The sequence below is a fragment of the Balaenoptera ricei genome, chromosome 3 (genome assembly GCF_028023285.1).
Source record: "Balaenoptera ricei isolate mBalRic1 chromosome 3, mBalRic1.hap2, whole genome shotgun sequence".
NCBI classification, from domain to species: Eukaryota; Metazoa; Chordata; class Mammalia; order Artiodactyla; family Balaenopteridae; genus Balaenoptera; species Balaenoptera ricei.
The window spans coordinates 133,261,668-133,283,373 of record NC_082641.1 but is presented as its reverse complement, the minus strand read 5'-3'; the positions used below and the strand labels follow the sequence as shown (position 1 = coordinate 133,283,373).

Here is a 21,706-nt window from a genome sequence, read left to right as displayed (position 1 = left end):
AGGTATTAATATCATCTCAGGTGCATAGGTAAGAAAACAAGATTTGCCAAGTTAAGAAATTGTTCAAAGATCACTCATCAGTCAAACAGTAGCACTGGTTGCCACTCAAATCCAGTGATACAGCACATGAGCTTGACCATGGTGTTATACTGTCTCTTGGTATAGACAACTTCTAAGAACTCCATTTACATATGATTTCATTATTCTATACACAGCTTTTCGGTAGGTAGAACATCTTAAAATATGTGAGTTTTTACAGACTAAAAAGTTTGAAAGACATATAAATAACCTTAAATTTTATATAATAATTTTCTATTTTATTCTGTTAAAGTAAACTCATTTTTGTATCCCTCCTACAACTTTTCTTTCTACTCTCTTCTCTCCTAAACTTCTAAGTTCAATATAGCAATGGGCTAGAACCCCTATACCCACCCCATGTATAGTTTGAGGGGAATATGGAGATAAATGCACCGTGAAACTTCCCCATTTCTGTAGGCCTGGCACTAGTATGTGCTCAATAAATGCTGCTTTCCCTTCTCTTGTCACTTCACATTAAGTTATGCAAAAGCACCATCTAGTTCCAGCATCATGGGAAGCAAGGGAAGATGCCTCTCTGAAGAAGCAGGGATCTGCCACTTTTGTCCAAAATGATATTTTGGGATGAAAGAGCTCCTAGCACTCATGCATTCAATCTATCTACTAGTAGCTTCTGTCAAAAATTTGTAGTTGTATTTTGCAATTATAAAGATGCCTACCACACTGAAATGGGATTTAAATATAGAGTTTTATGGCATTAAAGCCCTTAACTTTACAAATTTCTGTGCTAACGCATTCAAGTAGAATGACTAGGGACAGGCTGGTCTTTGGATGTAATGGTAGAATATTTAATTTAGTGTGTCCTTTTCAATCTATTTCCTGAGTGGCATGATACTTTACCACTTAGAAGCTATGCATCCACGTAGTCAAAGCTAGAGAATCCCAGGGCTTTCATTCAATTCCCAGATGGGAGTTTTTATAGAGATGAACATTTTCTCATTAATTTATCTTCCTAAGAGATTGCTATCACACTAATCAATTTGTAGTGACTTTACCGAGTTTGCAACCTTCAATAATGAAATGGATACTGTATTGAATGTGCTGTGGATTGCTTAAACAATCTCAGCTCCTCTCGGATCAATGAAACACAAAACCAAAATGAAGTCAAGTGTTGCTTCATTAGTTATCCTCACTTAGAAGAGCTGTGTAATCTTGTTCACTGGACGCTGATCTCTTTTCAATGGGAAAAACAGAAGGAGACACCCCATGAAAGAGAAACAGCTGTGATCCGTGGCAAAGTGATAGTGCAGATAATTCTACAGAGAAGAGTCTTCCAGAGGTGGCATGGAAGCAATGGTCAGGTAACGTCAGAAACCAACAACAACAACAAAACAGTAAGCTGAAGATGCCAGAGTAGGGAATGGAAAGCTACTACATGTGAGGTTCTCATAAGCATCATATGAGGCTATGATTCAAGAAGCATGGCAAATTCTACTGGTTACCTGCTCACCAATCATTCCCTCTACCGTCTTTGCTCCCAGAACCCCAATTTTGTTCAGCAGACAATAATCCCTGTGTTTGAGGGAAGGAGAGCCCTACAGACTAAATCCCTGGCTTCTAATCTTGTTCTTTTGCCTTAGTGAGAAGTTTGGATTTTATTCTAGGTATAATGGGAAGTTAACAGAGAATCCTTTGCAAAGGGCTGGAGAGACTTGATATTTGAAAAGACTACTTTGGCTACAATTTGGATGATGAGGCTAAGCATGAAAGGCAGCAGAGACAGAAGAGGTTATAGCAATGGTGCAGGTGAGAGAGGATGGTGGCTTGAACTGGGGGGTGACATGTGATGGAGAAGAGTGGATGGATATAGGCACAGGTTTCAGGTAGAGGCCACAAGACTTTCTGGTGGATTTTAACATATATGCATATCTGCATGTCTTCTTGTTTTCATTTAGAACACATTTATTTTGTTATCAGAAACATATAAGGCTAAAAGCTTTACGCACTTGCCATTTATTTTTTGAAAGGAAAAATACTTTCTGAAGAACAATGAAAAAATAGTGAATTTTAACCCTTTAATTTTCTTTAAACAAGGATTTGAAAGCCTTGGATTTAACTCACTGCTTTTTCGATATTAAAGTAAGTTTTTCATGATCATCATTACTTTTTAAGCTTCTTATCAAGTGTATCTTTGACTTGGGATCAGATGACTACTGATTTTCAGATAGGCTGGCTGACATATTTTCTAAGAGTCCAATTCCTGCACATGGGCCTAAGAGATATACCAGGTACCCTTTTTCAAGTCTTCTAAGACACGTGTCTCAATTCCTTTATATGACTACGATTCTCCACCAAGGAAACGTATTTCGGGATATTTTACTTAACACATATCAACTATTCTACCCATGATCTTAAAATCTGCTCTCTTGTACCATATGAAATCTAGCCTGAGCATTTACACATTTATGGAAATATCGTTAATATAGGTTAGAGGGGTTGGCAAACTACAGCCTGCAGCCTATTTTTCTGTGGCCCTTGAGATAAAAATGGTTTTTACATTTTTAAAGAATTATACAAAAGAAGAAAAATAAAAGCTGAAAATATTTACTCTCTGGCCCTTTACAGAAAAAGATCCAACACCATAAGAAAGAAATGACCAGTCCAAATTAGTGAGATAAACTAGTTTAATACTAGTTTATAATAATACTCTTGGTACTTTAAGCCAATATGCTATGGGTTCCCCATTAAATTTCATAATCACTGATTGGGTGGCTGAAATAATTTGCTCTTCTTACTGATTTTAACATCATGTCTCCCTCCCTTTCACCAGGCACAGAAGAAAGTAAACTTATTGGCAATTCAGTAGTTGCACTCAGTTTAATGCAATTCAGTAGTTTAGATAGCACTCAGATAAAATTACCCACTGCATCAAGTTGCTGAATTTCATTAATTACATTAATCGATGCACACAATACAAATGATGCTTTGGGGAACTTCCATGTTATTCTTTGCTCACATGTGGACGTGAACCAGTCCCAGGCAGAGCAAATACATTAATAATCCTTTTCAACCAGCATACTTCACCACCCTACCAAAAAGCAAAATCGAAAGCCAAAGAACAACCAACCGAAAAATATACTCAAAAACAAAAATAAATTTTGATAATATTGGTTAATAAAATCAAGGTGTCTAGGAATCACTTCCATCATGACTTTAAAAAAACAACAGAATGAGAGAAGGAGCTTTGGTAGGAGGCTGTGGTTAACAGAGAAGCTTTAGAATTGGATTTCCTGAGTTGAAATCCTTGCTCTACTGATTCATAAGAACGTGGCTGTGGACAAACTACTTCTCTAAGCCTCAGTTCTTCAATGTGTAAAATGAAGGCAACAATAATCACCACCCCAGTGGACTAATCTATGAATTACATTAGATAATGATAATCCATCAAAGCAGCAAAGTGCATGGGACAGAGCACACACTCTACTGTGATCATTTAAATACCATTTCTGAGCATAGTTGTAATATATTAAATTGATTCTAATCAACCTTGGCTACATTGTCCAAATTCTTCATAAAAAATAAATTTCTAGCTCTTTAGGACTATTTCTAAATATGCCTTTGAAATACTTGACAATTAAAAGCAATAGCAAGACTTTCTTGGATTTGTATAGTACTGAAGGTATTTCCGCATTTATTTTCTTGTTTTCTTTGCAGCACAATCTAGAAAGTTTGTTAATAAAGGTTATCACCTTCTATTTGGCAGGGATGGAAAGAGGCTCAGAGACGTCATCTCATTTGCTACAGTATCACGGTGGTGATTACACTCAAGATTTCGTATTCCAAAGCATCTCACTTACCTGCATTGCCACCCCTGCCCCCAACCTTCTATACTCAGCTAACGACAAGTTAATTTTCCCCAGATTTAGATTCCAGAGAAAGAACAATTCCTTCTTCTTGCAACAGAAACTTACTGGTCGGGACTGGATTTCTTTGGCGTAAAGAGGTTGCAAGAATTCGGAGTCTCCTTCTAGCTTTAGACCTTTTTCTGTGATTCTCAAGTTTCCCATTCCATCCTGAAAGAGAGGCACAGAGATAACATGGAAAATTCGATTAGCCCAAATTTCAAAATACCTTAGGTTTTCAAAAATTGAAACAAAATTATTGCCTTCTTTTTTTTTTTTTTTTTTTGAGAAGGTAGAATCAGGGGGCTCCAAATGAAGACATGATATACTAGGAGGCATTTTTCAGTGTGATTATGAATATTACCCTCTTTGTTCACTTATTCTGAGAAAATCTATTCCAAGCAATCTTGAAAAACTGAGCAAATTCTCCAAAGAAGCAAAATGTAAGTAATGTCCTCTAGTCATTCACTAGCACAGATGAAGGAGGCCCTTTTGACTAGGCAGTGGCGAGAGACTGGAGGCAGGAGATGAGTGGGGAAAAGAGAAGAAGATGATTTCCCAGGTTAAAGTAAAAGATCCAATTTCTGAAACTATGCAGAAATGACAAACTGGCAGTCTGTTGGTCTAATTCAACCTATGGACATGGTGTCTTTGGCTCACAAAATATTTAAGGAGTCAAATTATTTACTAATATTTTAATTAATATTTTATTATGCAAATATTAAAATACATACAAAAGGATATGAAAATAGAAAGGATAAATAGCAAACACCTATGCAGTTGTCATTCATCTTTAACAATTATCAATTTATGGCTACTCTTATTTACTATAGCTACTACACCCACCTCCTTTCGTTAAATATAACCATAATACCATTACCACACCAAAAAAATAAATAAAATCATTAATAAATATTATCAAATACCCAGTGTCAATGTATGAATCTCAATATTTTTCTCTCTTTATATCTGCTTGTTTGAATCAAGTTCCCTATTGCAACTGGTTGATACGTAAAATACTAGGTCATCTCCTTAAATCTCCTCAGTCAGTCAATTTCTCTCTCACACATCCACACACATAAACATGCTTTATTTGATAAATAAAACATCATTTTTCCAATAGCACTTCCCATAGTTTAGATTTGCTGAACATTCCCATAATTTCATGTCATGTGTTCTCTGTCCCCTGTATTTTGTGTAAGTCAACAGATCAAGAAGCTTGATAAGATTCAGGCTCAGTTTTCTAGAAAGAATACATCCTAGGATGGAATACATTAGTTTTCTATTGCTACCATCACAAATAACCACAAACTCAACAGCTTAAGACAGCACAAGTTTATTATCTCTATGTTAGAAGTCAGACAGGGCTCAAAGGGGGAAAATCAAGGTGCCAGTGGGGCTGCTACACTCCTTTTAGGAGGCTCTAAGGCAGAACCTATTTCTTGACTTTTTCTGGCTTCTAGAGGCTGTCCACATTCCTGGGCTTGTGGCGCCTTCCATATTCAAGGCAGCAATGGTCAGTTGAATCTTTCTCACATCCAGTCACTCTGACAATGAATCATCTGCCTCCCTCTTTCACTTTTAAGGACCCTTAAATTTCACTGGGAACACCAGGATAATCTCTCTATTTTAAGATCACCTGATTAGCAACCATTATTCCATCATAACCTTAATTTCCCTTTGCCATGTAATATAACATATTCATGGGTTCTGAGATGAGGAAATTGATGTTTCTGGAGTGGGGGGCATTTTTCTGCCTACCACACGCTCCATCAGGACGCACTGAACATCTTTTGCTGTGATGTCATCAGCCACTGGTGATCTCGGCCTAGAGGATCCATTATTTCACTAGAGATTTCAAACTGGTGATAAAATAATTATTTCTTCTTAATTTATTAGCTGGGATATTCTATCAAGAGAAATTGCATGTCATCAATTATATGTTTACCCTAAATTATAGTTTATATAGGAACTTGATAGATGCTTGATTTTTCCTCCTTTATTGATTAATAAAGGGTCTTTGGGTCTTTGTTGCTGTGAGCAGGATTTCTCTAGTTGCCTTGAGCGGAGGCTACTCTTTGTTGCGGTGCGTGGGCTTCTCACTGCAGTGGCTTCTCTTGTTGTGGAGCACGGGCTCTAGGCGCACGGGCTTCGGTAGTTGTGGCTCGCGGGCTCTAGAGCGCATGCTCAGTAGTTGTGGCACTCGGGCTTAGTTGCTCTGTGGCATGTGGGATCTTCCCGGACCAGGGCTTGAACCCGAATCCCCTGCATTGGCAGGCAGATTCTTAACCACTGCGCCACCAGGGAAGCCCTTTTTTTTGTTGTTGTTGTTGAGGGGATGGGAGAACGCTTTATCAGAGGGAGTAAAGTGCAGGCAGCAACTCGGGCACTTGGTCTGGATGCAGACCAAGTTGATGACTTGGTCTTCAACATATTGAACTGGTTACCCAATATTCTCCAAAGATAACCCATGAGGTTTTTATTTTTAAAAATATCATTATGAACATTTTGATTTGCTCATTCCAGTGCAGTTTTTATTCCTATTGAAGTTCTAACTGTTCTATTCCTGCTCAGTGGGGGCCTCTTCAAGTCCTTTTATTATGGCCCACTAGTCTTTAACGGCCTTCTTGCTTCTGGCATGACAAGATGTTCCAGGGTTATCTTACATATGTCCTGCCCCAGGCCTGGAACCAGCCATTTCTTATAAGAACTTGGGTTCATTTTAGTGGGAAATGGTACTTAGAGACCACAAGCTGAGAGCTTTGGGTGCTCCTTGCTACTGGATTGGCCCTTGTTTATGTGACCAGAGCTATAAAATAAATTGTATATATGTTTTAAATGGAATATACCATAAGTTCACATGAAATTTCAATTCAAACTCAGGCCTTGAAGGTTTTCATTTAGCCTCATGGATCTTACAATGTTATTACCTTTCTTCCATACCAAAAAACCCCTGTTTTTAATAACACCAATATGACTACTCATTTGATTTAACCCACAAGACACAAAGAGCAGTATCAGAAAAACCAATGCCACTACCATACTAACATTATGATTAAGAAAAACAATTTAAAATTTGCCTTTAAAAAAAATCTTGAGTATGTCCTATTAGGAAGGTATAGTCAAATGGCTGAGTTTTAAAGTCGTTTGAAATAATTCTGTTCTGAATGGTCATGCCACCAACCTCATGTCCAGTTAGGTTCAATTGTTTCATCCCCCCCACCCCACCACTTCATTGTTTCATGACTGCTTTTTTAAAGTCTTATGTTTTGTTATAAGTTTGCAAACTATTTAGATAGAACCAAAGTCAAATCTATAAAACAAGATATATTCAAAGAAGTCTAGCTTCTGTCCTTGTTTCCCCATGGTGTTTTTTTTTAAATTAATTAATTAATTAATTAATTTTTTTGGGTCTTCGTTGCTGTGCACGGGCTTTCTCTAGTTGTGGCAAGCGGGGGTTACTCTTCGTTGTGGTGTGTGGGCTTCTCATCGCGGTGGCTTCTCTTGTTGCAGAGCATGGGCTCTAGGCAAGTGGGCTTCAGTAGTTGTGGCACGCGGGCTCAGTAGTTGTGGCTTGTGGGCTCTAGAGCGCAGGCTCAGTAGTTGTGGCGCACAGGCTTAGTTGCTCCGTGGCATGTGGGATCTTCCCCGACCAGGGCTCAAACCCATGTCCCCTGCATTGGCAGGCGGATTCTTAACCACTGCGCCACCAGGGAAGTCCCATCCCCATGTTTTTTCTTCTCCAAATAAGGGTATGTGTGTGTGTGTGTGTGTGTGTGTGTGTACGCATATCTGTATCAGTCAGGGTTCTCCAGAGAAACAGAGCTAATAATATGTCTGGTATGTATGTATGTATGTATGTACACACACATGCATGCACACACATTCATTCATTCATTTTTACAGAATTGGCTTAGGAAATTAGGGAGGCTGACAAATCCCCACATCTGCAGTCAGCAAGCTGGGGACTCAGTTTAATTAAATGAATCATATATTATATATATGTGTGTATATATATATGATTTAAAATATATATAAATATATAAAGCAATATAAAATATAATAAATATATAAAATGCATTTAAAAATTTATTCCTACGTTTTCCCCAAAATATTTGAAAATGAAAAGATCTGAAAGAAAAATCCAGGCTTTCAGCGTCTCATGACAACTGAAAGCCATGGCCAGCCTGAGCCTGCCTCCTCACATGGCCGCCATTGGCTGGAGGTAAGTAGCAGCCTGAACCATATGCTCTCCAGCTCACCACAGTTTTCACCCAGCCTATTTCACTAAGCTACATTTTCTCAGACTCCTGAAGCTTCTCACTTGAGTCTATCTTGTCTTCTCTCCAGCACTGCCATGTGCTCTGTACCTCAATACATTCAGTATTGACACAACATGGCCGGGGCGGGGGAGGGGCTTTGAATGACCAAGTGGAGAACGGGCATCTTCCTCCTTTTTTCCTTTGTAACAGCACTTCAGCCTATGGATGAGAACAGAACTTTCCAGTCAATATTGTTCTTTCATGGATAGCAGGCCATCTATATATTTCTATTTTTGTTACTTGTGGGGACATTTCTGCCAAGAGAGCCCTAGACTGGGCATTTAAACCTAGTGTGAGGCGCAGTATGCCAGAGGGCATGTCCATATCACACTAGCAGCAGGTAGTACACACAACAAAGGGAAAAATATGCACCCAGCAACCCCCCCACACACAAAGGCTATATCAATTATTATGTTTTGGGTTATTCTTGATGATTTCCATTAGTTGGACCAGCAGATCTTTTCACAGAAATGTAACAGAGAAGAACAAACTTGACTCCATATTGAATCTATTCCTTTAGCTCTAACCCTTGTGCTCTGTTGCCTGTGCTTAGTCCTGCTGGCTCTGCACCTTTGTAAAAGAATGTTGCCTATAGCCTGAAATATATGGGATAGCCCATTCTCAAGGCTCTGATCTCTAAAGCTATAACACTTTTCCATTCATATAAAGATAAAAAGTTGCAGAACAGAAAATAACAATTGTCTTGATAGAGGTTTACAGGAACATTGTGACCAGACCCACATGGACAGCTGCAAGAACAAAGGATTCCTGCATCAAAAAGTTTGCAACAAGCAGCCACACTCTCTTCTCTTTTAGTATAAAATAAGCTTGCATTTTAACTCAGGTAAGAGGGTTCTTTGGAACATTAGTCCACCATCTTTGACTGGCTTTCCAAATAAAGTCACTATTCCTTGCCCCAACAACTCCTCTCTCAATTTCTTGGCCTGTCATGTGGTGGCAGTACAAGCTTGGACTCCGTAACAGAAACACATCCTAAACCCGACATCTATAAGTAAACTGAACTGGTTTATTTTTTGTGATGTGTGTTTATCAAACAAACAAGAACTCCTAAATATTTTTAAATAAAAGATTGTATTTGGGGTAATTAGCAACCTGATTTCAAATAAATCTCCTTCCCCTCTTGCAGTACACACATGAATCCCCTATTCTTAGTATTTATTGACGACTTACTCTGTGCTGATTACGTACTATACTCTGTGCTTTTCATGCTTTAATCTCATTTTCTTTATTGTTACTGAAACTACCATGCTACTTTTTGAATATAATCATAAGGAAATAATCATATAAATGTGGAAGTATCTGCCTATAGAGTTGCTCATCACCGTGTCATTTTATAAAATAAAAAAATATGAAAACTTAGAAACTAAAAGTTTCATGTAGAAAGGGTAAATATGCTATAATGGAATATGATATAGCTCCTGCAGAGGAATATTTAAGAACATAGGTGAATATTCATAATCCATTATTAAGTGAATAAAACAATTAACAAATGAATATATATGTATATTTCATGCCACTCTTACATAACTATATATACATATTCACATACATACTCACATACAATCATACATGCACTTAACAGGAAAAATTCTAGAGGAAATTTCCTAGGAGAAAAATTCTACAAAAACATAATCTTAAATGTTAAGGTTAACTATTTTTGCATGCCTAAAATATGAGTGCTTTTTATTTTCTTCTTTTTGCTTTATCTGTACTTTATAATTTTCTGTAATCACCTTTTGTATTTTAAAAAGTTATAAAACATTTTCACTGATTTATTTTAAAAATCAACCTTTATCAAAAATCTAAACTATGTCATATACTAAATGCTATACTTATATTATCTCATGTCATCTCCTCAATGATCCTATGAGATAACTCATTATTTTCCTTATTTCACACATGGGAAAATTTACTGGTAAGTAACTCACTCACAATTACACAGCTACTTAATGACAGAATCAGGAATTTAAACCCAACACTTTCTAATTCAGACTATATGCTCTTACTCATTATTCTAACCCAACCTAATGTATGCAAAAATAATATATTTAAGGTATCTGCTGGATTTCTTAATGCCACTTTGATTTTCACTTAGTTGGTCACTGTGCTCAGCGATTATAGAGAGGGTGATCTCCAACCCCAAGACTAACGCCATCCATTCTTATGGTCAAACATCTTTGTTCCACCTTCCCAGAGTCTAAAGGCTTTTTATTACAACCCAACTGCCTCCCATGCCCAGGACCATGAGCAGAATGAATCACCTGCTATTTCTGGAAAGCCGACTGTGTGCATAAGTATGTGCTGTGAGCCACGGGGAGGGAGAAAGAGGGACGGTCCCTCCAGCCCATCCTCTGAGCTGTTTATAACACAGGTGGCATATAGCCAAAGAATAGTCAAGGCGATACAAGCAGCAACATTTGAGAAATGCTCATCTAATCTAACAGTCAATTAACTCCTTTGTAATAGTAATTTAACCTTTGCTTCAATACCATTTTGTAAGAAACTCACTACCAATTTGCCAAATGCCTTTCATTTCTTCCATTTATAGACTCTTCCCACTCTTGTGCCTCATCACTTCATTTTTCCACTTTCCGTCCCAGCCCCTAGGTCTGCCCAAGGTATGTGGTGGGAAAGGTCTTTCAAATAGTGTCAATTATTATGATTAGTCTCTATTTCCAAAATATAATATAGTGCAGACTAGAGTAGCCAACTAAATATGTTCTCACATTAGAATCTCCTTTATAGCTCTGGAACAATCAGACTGGATTGGATTCACATTGAAACAGTTTGAGAACAGCCTTATTTAAAACCATTCCACCTTTAAGTGCATAAGAAGCTATGGGTATTATTAAGATACGAGTTTTAGGTCAGTTTTGAAACTTCCCTCCTAGTAAGATGCAAAAGAGGCATTTAGAAGATTCACAGTCATTCCCAAGGTAATTAGAAAGAAATAGACCATTTTTTTCTCTTCAAATGGTAAAACTTTACTCTTCAAGGCAAGCATGAAGATTCTAGCAGCTGGCTAGCTGGCTTGACTGAGCCAGCACTGTCCAGCCAATGGTCCCAAAGTCTACAAAGTACACTTGGGACAGAAGTGGGAAACCAGGGACCCACTGTCATCCCAGTGAGGGTAGGATCTCTGCTGTCCTGTATAGTGCCTACCCCCAGCCCAGCACACAGGAGTTTTCACAAACATACAAGGAGCAAATCCCATTATTTTGCAAGGCCAAAGTTAGAGGGGTCCCCTGTAAGGTCTTCTAGGGGAGACAGGGCCTGGGGGCAGAGGTGGGTGGAATCTAGGGAGAATCTCCCTCTGGGCTGGTCCAAGGATGATGGCATTTGCTCTTTATTCTTTATCTGGGCCAGACTGTCTGGTTGGTTGTTTCAAATGGCCAGTTTTCTGCAAGATGAGTCTAGAATAAATAAAGAGATTTCAGAGTGGCAGGACGATAGACTGAAATATTAATTTGTTTCTTTCTTCATATCTCTCAGGCCGGACCCCAGCCCCTTCCATCACCATTTCAAATAGGTTCTCGGGCTTTGTAATTACGTGGCTTAGAGATTTTGAGAGCAAAGAAGCAGAGGCAGCCTGAAAGCCATGAGGTTTCTTATCTTTTGTAAAAGGTAACTCTCATTAAATGCACTGTGCCAGGCATGTTGGGCAGGAAGGCAAGAAGAAGAGGAGATATATTTCAACTGGGGATGCACAAGAGATCTGTGGTTACCATGAGTTCTAGAGACTATTGTCCTGCCAGTGTCCCTAGGAGGGGTTAGGACCACAGAGGGAAATGGCTGCAGGGCTCCAGCCTCTCCAAATTATTCCTTTTCCAGGAGTGGCAGAGAGATCCCTTTTCTAGACCTAAAGGGACCACAGTTCTCCCAGCCATTGCCAATGAAAGACAGTGACTAGTGCTCCCAAGGGCCTTCCCATTAGTGCTGGGCAAAACACTGAGGTGTCCAAAAAATCCTGAGTGCTGTGGGATGCCCTGCTGGCCCTTGTGGGGTAAGGGCTGAGAATGAGTATTATGCTCATTTAAAGAAAGTGTTATTTCTTCCTCCTCTCATTTTCCTGCTGCATCAGCATCGACCAGGTTTTTAATTCCATCAGCATATTTTCAAGCTTGAAGTAATGCCGGGTTCTATTTTAGTAAGCAGGTCTCAACATGAGCTCTTGTTGGAGCAGTTTTAATGCAAGGCATTACTTGGTTTTGATCAGAGTGAAACAATTGTATCTATACACAGATTGCTTTAGCAGGCAAGCGTCAGAAGGGATGGGATTTTTGTTGGCTACACTCTCAGTTCCTACAACATTGCTTGGCTCATAGTACGTGCTCAGCAAATACTTGTGAAGTGTTAGAATGTCTTCATTCCAAATAAAGCTGCATTTTGAAAGGTGTACTGTGGGATTTACAAAGATGTTAAACCCTAGGTCTAGCCCTTGAGCAGATTCCAAAATATTACAGCAAGCGTTCTCAACCAGGGTGATGCAGTCCCCAACGGGTGAAAACTGGTGATTGGGGGAGGGTGAAAAAAAATCGTACTCTTTTTATGTATGAAGCACAAGTATGCTTATGTATAGAGTACATGCACAGCATATTTGTAGAATTAAAATTTCATGGCGGGGGGTGTGGAACAATTAGGGGAAAAATGTTCTAAAAATGCTCTCAGGGGAAGGGGTGGCAATAATGAAAAAAAAAAGTTGAGAAATATTCCACCAGAATGTTATAGATTTTGAGACTGCTCCAGCTTTTATATATGAAAGGTCTTTAATCTGTAAATGGTCACCTCTGCCATTCACATATTGAATCATCGTCTGTAGCTCCTCAGCCTGTAAAATGCAACAGCATGGTAGCAGCACAGGTAAAGAGCAACCTCCTTAATGTAATATTTAACACCTTCTTCATCTGGCACCTGCCACTTCTCCAGCCTCATTTCTTGTCAGTTTCCCTTCACCCTGTCACAAAGCAGGCTAGCAATTTCCCCAAATTCTTTCCCATTTTGAGTCTTCACAAATGTCCCTCCCTTGGCCAGCAATGCTCTTCCCAACTTTTCTGCCCCTTTCTCCAGTCCTTTGGTTCTGGTCAGATGTCTTTTATGGGTCTGGGGTCCTTCTCTGAGGTGCCCTCACACTTTACGAGCACCTCTGTCATAGCATTTATCACATGGCAGTACAACAATCCATTGACATCTGTGTCCTTGCTCTCGACTTCAACTTCCTTGAGATGAGGGATAGTGCGTCACTCATTATTCAATCTTCTGGGCCAAGTACAGTAACTGTAACTAAGTGTCTCAGCGTAAGAGCAAAAAAGAAATAAGCTAGAGATTGTTCAGAAGTGTACATTAATGCAAATTGAAAACAATAATAAAGCTACCATTTCCATAAGCACTAGGCAGAGCACTTGACTGACACATCCATTAATCCTCATGATAACTCTAGAGGGTAGGCACCGTTAGCCCCATTCCACAGTTGAGAAAATTGCTGTTCAGACACCCCGATGGTCTAACTGCAAAACTTAAGTCCTTCACTACCACACTCCATGCTGCACAGTTAAGCTACAACTGTTTGCCCAGCCCTGTGTTAAATGTGAAGTGACGAGGAATGAAGATAGAATCCCTGCCTTCTAGGAGCTTCTCATCTAAAGGACAAAATATGAGTAACACACATAGTGGCAAGAATGTGGAGATACAGGAACTCTCATATACCACTACTGGGAACTCAATGTGGTGCAGGCACTTTGGAAAAGGGTCTGACTGTTGAAAAGTTAAACACAGAGTTACCATATGACTCAGAAACTCCACTCTTAGCTATCTGCTCAAGATAAATAAAAACCTATGCTCACACAAAGTCTTGAACATAAGTGTCCATCATAGCAACATTCTTAACAGCCAAAAAGTAGAAACAACCCAGATGCCCACCAACTGATGAATATATAAAATATTCTATATCTGTGCAATGGAATACTATTTAGCAATAAAAAAGAAACAAAATGATCCATGCTACAACACAGATAAACCTCAAAAACATTATGCTAAGTGAACGAAGCCAGACACAAAAAACCACGTATTGTATGAGTCTGCTTATATATAATGTCCAGCGAGGCAAATTTATAGAGGCAGAAAGTAGATTAGTGGTAGTCTTGGATTAGGAGTGAGGAGTGACTGTAAAAAGGCCTAAGGAATTTTACTGAGATGACAGAACTGCTCTAAAGTTGGAATGTGGTGATAGTGGCCAAACCAGTAAATCTACCAAAAATCATTGAAATCACACTTAAAAGTGTGAATCTTAAAGTGTGTAAATTTAACCTTAACAAGTTTGTTTTTTTTAAAAAAAAAGAGTAATAGACATGCACTGATGTTCCCAGAAAAGAGAAATCCAGTTCAGGAGACATGACATTATGTGCTTTGGAATTCCTGAAATCAATAAAGACAATGGGTTCAGAGATGTGTGCTGGGGGAAGAGGTAGCAGGTTTGAGAGGGACCTGGTAAGAGACAACTCTATTATTTGTCCATCCCTGGTGTGGAGTGATAAGAGGAGGATGTCGGCAAGCATTCTGTTCCCATCAAGGACCAAGCCTGGGGACGGAGGAGTAGCGTGAAGGAAGACAGAGCTGCGTTAGACCCAGGAAGTGTTTCGTGATCTAGTCAACTACATTGAGGGATAGTCTAGGAAGGTAGCTACTGATCTTCTTTTCCAGGGAGCATTAAAAATCGGGCCATCATCAGAGCTGGGTGACAACACAACAGTAAGGACCAGATGAACCCTCAGCGTCTGGGTCACAGCTTCTTATCCTTTGTGTCAGTTGTTGTATAATCTCAACTTTATTCATATGTTCATCCTTTTACCACTGATGTCAACTTATATAGTTTTTCTTTCTTCTCCTTATTACTTCCCAGTTACCACAAAGCTAAAGCTCAAAGATTGCTTAGAACAGAGCGTGTGTGTGTGTGTGTGTGTGTGTGTGTGTGTGTCTGTGGGTGTGAGAAACCGGGGGATATAAGACACATATATTTGTCAGATTGCTTTGCTGCCTCAGGGGGTCAGAATTGTGATTTCTCACTTATGTTTTATAACACCTCATAAAGTTGCTCTTAATGGTTTATAGATCCAAGGCCATGGTATTTGAAGCATTCTATATTTCCTGGATGCCAGTAGTAATATATGGATGGGCATTCTTTGCTCTATAATTTTCCCGGGTATGAGTCAGTTGGCCAAAGAGGGGGAATTCCTCCCCCACACATACACACAGGGAATAAGCCTAATTCTCTTTATTTCTAAATGATTTTATTCCTACTTGCCCTTTAGGGCATACCTCTCAGTTTCTTTGAGAAGTCTTCCTTGATATTCCTCAATCCTTTAGAAACTACCTTTCCTCAGTAACTGGAACACACAGATACATACACACAGCATTATGGTATACTGGCTAAGAATATGAATTCTAGAAACAGATTGCATAGTTAGAATTCTGGCTTGACCACTTAATTTGCTGGTTCCCTTTCTAAGTCTCAGTCTCCTTATATGAACACTTAGAAGATAACTGTATCTTCTAAATAGAGGATTAAATCAGGCAGTTCCTGTGTATCCATCAAAAGAGGTTAGGTTATACCACAGTAACAACAACAAAATTCCCAGTGGCTTCAAATTATAAAGATTTCTTTCTCATCCAAGCTACACGTCCACAGAGGTTTAATGGTGAAGTCAAGGAGGAATATAGGCTGACGGAGCAGCCACCGATTTTAACACTCTGCTGCTCTCTATGTCTTTGGGCACATGTATGACTATATTTCCCAACATACTTATGAGGGGTTTGGCCACGAGATAGGCTGTAGCTTGAGAAATGTGGGCATAAGTCAATTCGGAGCAGATGCTGTAACAGCCAGGGCACGCTCCACCATGCCCTCTTATTATTTTCTCTCTCTCTCTCTAGATTGCAAGCTTCTAGCAGCAGGAATACTACCTTAGCTGTCTTACGATCCCAATTACCTGTCATAATCCCTGACACAGAGTAGGTAGACAGTAAATTTTGACTGACTAGATAAAAACTCTTCTGTCAGCTGTCAAGTACTGCAAGTAAGATTCCAAATGAAGTCAAGTCTGGCTGAAAAGTCAATAAGCCCTGGGTAGCACTCACCCAGATTAGTACTGTGCTTGCTGGCCATGCAGGAGAACAGCGAGATCAACATGGGGATTGCTGTGTACCTGGAGACATGGGTTAAAGATTATCCTTAAAGAATGTTTGCAAGGAAATGTAAGCACATCCCATGGAATCGTGAGAAGAGCACAGCACTTGGGCTTAGCCTTGACCCTTCCACTAGCCCTCAGTGCAGACTTGGACAAGCCTAGCCGTTCTGTACCTGTTTCCTCCCACTTCATGATGGGTAGATGGACAGTATGAGCATTAAGGTCTTTTCCAGTTTAAAATGTCTTGGGCTTCCCTGGTGGCGCAGTGGTTGAGAGTCTGCCTGCCAATGCAGGGGACACGGGTTCGAGCCCTGGTCTGGGAAGATCCCACATGCCGCGGGGCAACTGGGCCCGTGAGCCACGACTACTGAGCCTGCGCGTCTGGAGCTTGTGCTCCGCAACAAGAGAGGCCGCGATAGTGAGAGGCCCGCGCACCGCGATGAAGAGCGGCCCCCGCTTGCCGCAACTACAGAAAGCCCTCGCACAGAAACGAAGACCCAACACAACCAAAAATAAATATAAAAAAAAAAAAAAAAAAAAAAGAATGGTAGCAAAAAACAAATTATTAAAAAAAAAAAAAAAGTCTTATTCTATGATGCACAGGAAGGGGATGCTCTCTGGACAATAAATCACAGCTGTCACTGGGAACCAGTGCCCACAACCCAGAGAGGCTGCAATTAGCGCATCTTGTGTGACTTACAGTTTTGCCAAAGACATTTTTGCAAAAGCTCTTACAAATCACTCCAGATGTACACCCAGATTCGGGGAGGATTTAGGCATAAAAACCAATGCCAGCTCATTGTTCTGAAACAGAAACTGGTAAGGAACCTTTCAAAAGAGACATCGGCAGAGAATTTATCGATTGTTTGACGGGAAGAAAATGAGAGATGGATAATAAAGTGCAAGTTGCTACATCCCCTGTCCCAGGTGAAAAATGGGGGCTTATGAATCTTGAGCTACTGTTGATAAAGGAGGGGACTCATTTATCTTAAGCAGACATATAAAGGAAAATAAGTGAAATATGATGAGACCTACGTCAAGCATTCAGATTAAATGCCTACCGTGGAAATCCCTGCTGCTCGGTGAGCACTCCCCGTCAGTAAAGCCTGATTAAGACACTGGCCTGAGTGATGTTAAAAACGCATCCTGTGAAAATCCCTTCCAAAATAGATCCTTTCACCAGGGTATACACCCTGAGGGAGCTACCTGTACTGCCTTCCCTCTATTTTCACTAGGACAAGTTGTCGGTCGTACACGACAGTGTCTTTTATGAGACTTCAAGTTAAGCTTCAAAGGGCCCAGTGCCTTTTTGGTACTTGTGAGAAAGCTTTTGAGGGATAAGTTCAGAAACAGGAAGGCTAATACGTGCTGTCCTGGCACTAGAGCTGTGTTACCCATCAATTTGGCCCTTCTGTTCAAGCTTTGATGTCCGAATTGGCCTTCCAAAGGATGGCAGCAGATGTATTCCTAGTCTTCCAGATATGTGGCCAGTTTCCACAATTACCCTTTACTTTATACTAAGGAGAAGCAGCAGTTATCCAGGGGTGGTGTCTGTGGCTACTTCCATTGTGTGCACCCCTAAGGCCTAATATTCTTCCCACGTTTCATGCACGTGTTCTCAAAACAGTGGAACAACTGAATACAGCATCGGGAATCGCTGAACGCTGAGAGAATCCTGTCTGCTCAGTCAACAAAGGCTGCACTTTTTTTTTTACTCAGAGGATTACACAAGCTAGAGCTATGAAGTACTGTGAAGAGGAATGAGGCAGCACAAGAGAGTAGAGGGTGAGGAGAGAGGGGAATGCAAATTTTCAATAGGAGGTCCAAGAAGATGTCTCTGAGAAGAAACCCAAATGAAGTGAGGGAGCCAGCCATGGGAAGATCTGAGGATAGAGAGAAGGAGACTGGCACATTTGAGGAACACCAAGAAAGCCACTATGACTATAGTGGAGTCATACTTACCTCTACGTAAGATGGAGAGAAGTAGGACCTGAATCCAGACAGGTTGGAAGGGACCAGATCTTGGAGAAGATGCTACTAAGGAGTCTGGATATTTATTCTTTATCTGATCGGTGCCAAAGGATGTATTAAGGAAGGAATGTTGGGAACTTATATTCTAATTTAGATAAATTCCAACAAGACGTCCATGAAAGGACTAGACACAACTTTGGTGAATTCGCTACCTCAAATTAATTTCAAACTTTTTCTTAAAAAAGAACCTGCTGATAATAGATTCTGTGATTTTATACAACTTAAATCATTTTTTTTTTTTTTTTGGAATGTACTCCCCAGTTTCTTTGCCTAGACAAATTCAGAGATCACAGTGATCAAGACCATGAGTTTTAGAATCAGAAAGACCCATTGTTGAGTTCAGGTCCCATCACTTATTAGTCAACAGACCTTCCCTGAACTTTTTACATCTGTATAATGAGGATCACGTTATCCCTCCTTAAGGACTGTGTGTGTGTATTTGATATGCTTAATCACAGAGCCTGGAACACTGTAAATACTCACCACCACCCTATACTGAACCGTGCATCACCCAATCCCTTGGCTCCCACATCCATCCCCTCCTTCCTTCCTTTTCCTGACTGCCTTCTCTGATTTCCTATGGCAGCCACACTCTTCAACACACAATTTCACTTACTTGATATGATATGTTTGGAGAGGCTTGGGTAAGAGGAGGAGAAAGAGGGTCAATAATGGAGCTGCCAGTGTCAAGAGGATGGAGAATGAAGGAGATAAGGGGCAGTTATGAAGAAGCTAAAGGAGTTTGCCACTAAATTTGTCTCATACAGTTCCTAGTAAAAAGTGAAGGATTAGAGCTCACCCAATATCTTAAAACTAGTAATCCAGGAGGAAAGGAAAGGAGGAAGGATGTTTTAGGGTTTCCCAAAACTGAGTCTGCCTTCTTCTCTGGTCAAGATAGTACTTTAATAATTTCAACTGTAAAGAATTAAATCATCAAATATTAAGGGGCTGAAGTAGGTTAAAAGGATTCTATTTACCTGTTATTCCCTTTTAATTACCATGCCAGTATTACTCATACCCGCATCCATCCCTTAAGAAGGGTATCTTGAATAGTCTGAGCAGTTTCAGAGACCCAGAATTGGGGTAATTCTCTGGGCAAGAAGAGCAGACAGGAGAAGAGATTAAACACCCATAGCAAACCCAATCACAAACATTTTTTAAACCTTATTTGGGATAGTAGTTGTGATGGTTAATTTTATGTGTCACCTTGACTGGACAACGGGGTGACCAGATATTTGGTCAAACACTATTCTGGGTGTGTCTGTGAGAGTGTTTCTGGATGAGATTAACATTTGAATAGGTAGACCTAGTAAAGCAGATTTCCCTCCTTAACGTGGGCAGCCCCCCTCCAATCAGTTGAAGGCCTGAATAGCACAAAAGAGCTGACCATTTCTCTAGTAAGTGGGAATTTTTCCACATTTAAACTGAAACATGGCTCTTCTTAGATCCGGAGCCTTCTGGCCTTCGGACTGGGAGCACATTATTGGTGCTCCTGTGTTTCCAGCTTGCCAACTGCAGACCTTGAGACAGGTCTCAGGTCTCATGGCTCTTCTTAGATCCGGAGCCTTCTGGCCTCGATAATCATATGAGCCAATTCCTTATCATCAATCTCTTTATACATACCTATGTTCACACATCCTATTGGTCCTGTTTCTCAGGAGAATCCTGGCTAATACAATAATAGAGAGGTTTATTCCCAAATTCAGTTTATAGAAAGAGAAGTGTATCAAAAAAGGAAGTGAGCATGACTCTGAATTAAAAGAAACTTTCAAAAAGGATTCATCCACATTACGTAATCTCCACAGCCACCACACACGCCTTAAAGATGTGACCACACCACACTCTTGGAGAGGTGTAAGACTTTCTTAGCCCTTGCTTGGGAACAACAGTCACCATTGTCATAGACTGTTAATCACTTCTGCTTCCCATGAGAGGGAAGCCCCATTACATAACAGTATTAAGAGTTATCAGGCACCCATTTAGAACTTCACTTTGGTTCTCTCCCAGAGTACGATGCCAGGTTTAAGATTATAATGTGATAGGGAAAGAATGAGCTGTGTCACAACTACAAAGAGCTTATGGTAATCTTGACCTTGATGGGAATCTGGGCTATCACAGGTACTGGGAAATTAACACCTTAATATAATGTAACCTTGTGAGGAATAGTTAAATAAGGGTTTATAATTACTGCAGCCAACTAGAAGTAGGGTGCTTCTTCATGTTCTGTTTCTGTTCTATGCGCTTATAGAAGGATCTTGAGAGATTTGCCTTTATTTTATTCATGGCTCTCCCTAAGACCTTTGGGTATAAGGAAGACATAGAGAAAAAGACTGACACTTTCCTATATTCTCTACAGCCCAAGTATGTCAGAGAGGTTAACAAGCAAGAGAGCTCCTTCTCTTATACTCAAAACATGGCAGAACAAAAGAGATGCATAAAATACTAATAGAAAGAACACAGTATCCCTTCAGGCCATGCTCAACAGGTATAGCAGAGGAGACATCAAGTTAACTAGAAAACATTCATCTAAAGAGCTCTTGTTCTTCAGGAACAACAGATATATGCATTATGGTAACACTTGTAAAACTCTGTATTAGGAACACGTTTTTTTCCTAAAGGTTACGTGACAGATACTCATCATTCACTTTCCTCACACTTTCAATTCTGGCTCAAATCCTATTATTCACGAGATACGAATTGGCCAGTGGGAACACTTCCAGCAACAATATTTCAGAATTAAAATCTAATTTAACCAAGATGACCCCTGGCAATTTCCAAACTCAGGTAAAAGGAACCCCTCCAACATAAACTGCCATGTGTTATTCATTCCATCCAGAAGTGCTAGGAAAATTCTGCCACCATTTTTTATCATCTAAGCCACCTTTTTTATCATATAATACCTTATAATGGGCAAGCTTTAAAAAAAAAAGAGTATACTGTGCCACAATAACTAATATATGTCTGAGAACAAGATCTAGTCCAGTAACACAAAAAAGCCATTTCAAAGTGGTTGAATAAGAGGGAGCGTGAATAGTTTGAAAAAATACACAGTCTAACAAGTAATCATGCAATGAAGATGTCAGGTTAGGGAGTAACAATACTTTCTTAACTTCAGATTTTATTTATTTATTTATTTATTTATTAACATCTTTATTGGAGTATAATTGCTTTGCAATGGCGTGTTAGTTTCTGCTGGTTAAAAAAGTGAATCAGC

The 21,706-nt window shown here is 39.7% G+C and overlaps 1 protein-coding gene across 1 annotated transcript in view; it reads right to left on the bottom strand.

Annotated features, from left to right (window-relative positions):
- Nucleotides 1-21,706, bottom strand: part of SGCD (sarcoglycan delta) — a 420,920-nt gene that overhangs the window by 228,886 nt on the left and 170,328 nt on the right. The window contains exon 3 of the mRNA XM_059917584.1: nt 4,008-4,109. Within this exon, the coding sequence (XP_059773567.1) occupies nt 4,008-4,109 (102 nt within the window). The remainder of the gene's footprint in view (nt 1-4,007; nt 4,110-21,706) is intronic.